Source organism: Plectropomus leopardus, chromosome 15 (genome assembly GCF_008729295.1).
Source record: "Plectropomus leopardus isolate mb chromosome 15, YSFRI_Pleo_2.0, whole genome shotgun sequence".
In the NCBI taxonomy this organism is placed as follows: Eukaryota; Metazoa; Chordata; class Actinopteri; order Perciformes; family Serranidae; genus Plectropomus; species Plectropomus leopardus.
The window spans coordinates 7,654,968-7,659,441 of NC_056477.1; the positions used below are offsets into that span (position 1 = coordinate 7,654,968).

General features: G+C 42.4%; 1 protein-coding gene across 1 annotated transcript; it reads right to left on the minus strand.

Annotated features, from left to right (window-relative positions):
* Positions 1 to 323: 323 nt before the first annotated feature.
* six3a (SIX homeobox 3a) lies at positions 324 to 3,496 on the minus strand. The gene is made up of 2 exons (XM_042502451.1): positions 2,684 to 3,496; positions 324 to 900 (listed from the first exon to the last, which is right to left on the minus strand). Exons 1-2 carry the CDS (start codon positions 3,373 to 3,375, stop codon positions 708 to 710), a joined length of 885 nt encoding a protein of 294 aa, XP_042358385.1. The 5' UTR covers positions 3,376 to 3,496; the 3' UTR covers positions 324 to 707.
* Between the last annotated feature and the right edge of the window lie 978 nt (positions 3,497 to 4,474).

The window sequence follows — 4,474 nt, forward strand, 5'->3', positions numbered from 1 at the left end:
CAGACCGGGAGAATGATCGCATTATTTGAGATATACATAATTCAATATAAAATTTTGAAAATAAAAATAAAAATCTGATACAGTCATAAACGATTCCGTTCGACATTTTTTTAAAACCATGTACCCCACACAGGCAGTGACAGAAGTGTATTTAAAAAAGGTGCTTACGACTTAAAATGATTGTCTGATGAACACAAAGTAAAAACAGGATTGCATCTTGTCTGCATGGCGGCTGCTTCGCCGTCATCATCATCACCATCATCATCAGCACTTGGACTAAAAAAAAAAAAAAACAACAAAAAAACGGAGATGAGGAAGAGAGAAAAAAACAAAAGCGACGAAGACACCAAGACGATCTGTTTTTATTCCCTCTGATCGATGTTCCTGATGGAAAATCTTGCATTCAGGTTATTCTCCCTGATTACAAAATTTAAAAAAAGAGAGACATGCAAGTAGTCTAGTTGTAGTGGTGGTGGTGTGGGGGTATGAAGAGGAGGGGGAGGCGTGGGTCCTTTGAAAGCGCTTTTAATAATAAAAAAAAAAACGACGTGCTTTTATCTCTTTTTATTTTAATATTTATATCAATCGGTCCTTTTTTCATCCGCGATATTTCATAAGTCTTTTTTTCTTCCTCTCAGGTCCATTTTCCCTGTAAATATTTCTCTTTTTGTTTGTTTTTGTGTGTTTCTTTTTTTCTCCTCTCCGTATCATACATCGCACTCCGAGTCGCTGGATGTGACGGACAGGATGGACGTCCCAGTATCAACTCTCTCTGTCATACTGGAAACGCTGGTGGTCGGACTGGCCGCGGTTGAAGGCGACTCCGCCGAGCTGTGAGGGGTGAGGCCGGCCTCTGACAGGGACCTCATACCGCTCGGTCCTATTGCTTGGTGCTGGAGCCTGCGAGAAGAAAAGAAGCGAGGAGGGGAGGGTAAAAAGAAGGGGAGAAAAAAAATGAGAGAAATGGCAATTAGACCTGAGAATGTCCCCCTTTCCCCTCCTCCTCCTGCAAAATAGGGGTTCAAACTCGCCTTTCTTTCCCCCTGCCGGCCCCAGCCATGCATGCATGCTTTTATCAAATAGCCAGCTTTCAGGGGACAAAACACAGCACTATTTAGACTACCAAATGTTAGAAGAAATTGGGGTTTTTTGTTTTGTTTTGTTTTGTTTTTCTTCTGCAAAAGTAGGCAACGCGCAAGTCAGCAATCTGGCGTTTAAATTACGAGTCATATCACTGTAGGAAAAGTAAAACTTTTATAAAAGGTACTTTTCTACAAAAACAGCTATTTCATTCTGCTTTTATTGTCGCCATCATTTACCATTACGTTGATCATTATTTTTATTCAGTGCTGCACGGTTTTATTTATCCTACAAATCCAAAAGACTCTGCTGTTTCATAACCAAATTGTTATTATTTGTTGAAATAAAATATAGGCCTTGAACCAAAATATCGTGAGGCTTTGACCACAGATGTATTTCAGTCTGATGTATGAATGAGTGACGTCGAGGTCCAGGTTACTCCAATCATCCTAAATGTTTATCTCCAATCCACTCATGATAATAACTCCATCACGGCGGGATAATGTCAGGCTGGAAATATATCTCTTCATTTAGCAAAAAAGATTAGAATAGTGTTCATATGGCTTAGTGCTCTCCGAGGTATTTTCTAATCAATTATAGCATTTCAATGGAATGATACCACACTTAATGTTATGAATACAGCCTATGTCTTCTTTTAATACGCGTGCTCATTTTTGTCAAGTAATATCAATAATATCTCTGTTATCCTTTGAGATAATCTTTTTTCAACAGTGCTAAGTTACATGTTAGAATGATAAATGTGGCTACGCTACGCTGTGTAGCTTAAATAAATAGTTACATAGCCTTGGTAGCAAACACAATAATATTTAAAATTATTTGCAAAATAAAACAATTTGAAATGTATTTAAAGGTGAAGATAAAACAATTTAATATTTGTCCAAATACATATAAAGAAGTATCCCGTCCTGTTTATTTTATACTTTTTGCTTTTAACTGATTAAAAATATTTCACAGGGATGTTTGCACTGCTAACATCTAAATAGTGGCTAAACTATAAATAAGTGAAATACAGTAATGTTTCTATATTTAATTTGATCACTCTGTGAGTTATTACAGCACTTTCACTCTCACGGAAAACGTAAACAAGCTGTTTCTATGTAAAAACACTCGGCTATAATCGTCTTTTCAGTTTAACAGCGAACCCGTTTGTGATTTTATTATTATTAGGAGTTATTTGAACGCCAAACTTGAGTTTTAACATTAATAGTTTATTTTTCTCTGATAAATCCACATTGTGTTAAAAATATCCGCAAAGTTAAATTTTATATCTGCCGAAAATAAGGTCCTCGCAATAAAAAAAATAACATCTTGTACTTTCAAAATGTAGTTTTAGATATTTCAAACAACAGAAATAGTGTTTTCGGTGTTCAAGCTGATTTCACTTCATAACAAAAATGTCGCCGCAGCCTGCTCCCTCCCCCTGCCAGACAGACTCGTCCTCTCACCAGACAGTCTGTCCGTAAACACAACTACATGTTTCATAAAAAAATATATCCTCTTTTTCTTGTCATTTTTATACCTTTTAGACAAACTTTCTTGCATTGTTGTGTTTTGTCAGCGAGGACAAAAAAAAATCACCAACCTGTTTTTGGCCGCCGCGGCTCTGTCTCGTTGCCTCCGATTTTTAAACCAGTTTCCGACCTGTGTAGGAGTGAGTCCAGTGGCTTGAGCCAGTTCCCTTTTCTTGCTGGGGTTTGGATATGGGTCCTGAAGGTACCACTCCCTCAGCAGGCTCCGTGTCCGCTCTTTGAAACAGTGCGTCTTCTGCTCGCCGTCCCAGATGGTCCGAGGCAGCGGAAACTTCTTCCGCACCCGGTACTTATCGACCGGTCCGAGGGGACGACCGCGGAGCTTCTCGGCCTCCTGGTAGTGTGCTTCCAGCCACATGGCCTGCAGTTTGCCGTGCGAGTCCTTGGTGAACTTGTGGTTCTCCAGGATGTGGTAGAGGTCTCTGAAATTCCCCGTGTGGAAAGCCACCACCGCCCGGGCGCGCAGGATGGACTCGTGCTTGTTGATCGCCTCGCATGCTCCCGGAGCCACAGGCAGGGACCAGAGGAAGCGGCCCAGCCGCTCGATGTCTCCGGTCTCTTCCAGCGTCTCGCAGACGCTCGCCACCTGCTCCGGGGAGAAGTTGAGGGTCGGTAGCTGAAACATGGACAAGTCTTCTGGAGACCTGGTGGTGGGAGCGCTGTTCGCCAGGAGCACAGGGCGATCAGCGAAGTTTGGTAGGAAGAAATGGGAGGGATAAAGCTCTAAAGGGGATCTGAAAACCATGGAAATGACCTGAGAGAGAAAGAAAATTATCGAGAAAAAGGAAAAACCGAAAAAATACGGCAAGTAAAAAAGATTGAATGATTCAATGGCTATCGCCTAATGACACCAGCCTCATAATATCTCCCCCCTAAATCCGCCGTTGAGTGTAGCATTGAAACATTTTGTTTCCCTTTTCTATTGGTCTTCTTGGTGTCGTTGTAGCGTTGTCATGGCAGCCCTGCCAATCACTGTCAAGCGTGCCAATCATTAGCCAGTACGTAGCGCGAGGCTTTCACCACTTGTGCAGCACGCACGGGGGGTTATCAGAGTCTCCGATCTCCACAGCAACCCTCCCACCGCACCGCGCGCATCAGGCACAAGCCAATGCTCGCCTATCTGCTGAATGGAATGAGCAATTAGAGGGTGGAATATTATTGCGATCTTAACGAGGCTCGTTAAAGCTAAAGAAGATATGTAGACTTGAGATGCTTAGCAGAGACGGGAAGGGAGGGAGGGAGGCAGAGGGAGCTTTAAAAGGGTGACAAATGGACAACCAATGACTGCAACTCCGGAATACACGTTTTGAATTGAAGCGAGTCAATTTGCACATTATTTTCGTACATTTTTCCCGTAGTAGCTACTTTTTTTTTTATCTTTTTATCAGTCCATTCATTTTTTATGGGAGAGAAAAGAAGGCGTCATGTTCTACGTCTTTCATTTTCATATATGTTATCACTTTCCATTTTCTTGTTCTCTAAAAGATCAAATTGACACAATCTTATAATCTTTTGGCGTTTGCCCTGGATCCACCGGTGATTTTGAAAGACATGGCATGACTTTACTCGGGCTCGCTGGTGTGTTTGGTGGGTGCTGGTCCGGGTGGAGGCTGCAGTGTGACGCGGCTCCCCCTCCTGCTGTCCCCGGCCTTGCCTCCGGGACGCTGGGCGCAGCCCTGGCCCCCTGCCCGCTGCCTCCTCTCCAACCAACACAATTTATTGTTCCAAATGAATATCGATGCGCAACGTTGTGTTGATTAAACAAAGATCATGGCGTTTGAGCTCGAAAACTAATTTGCCAATGGCATCACCCTTTTAATGCCACCAGTTTATCACGGTGTTTT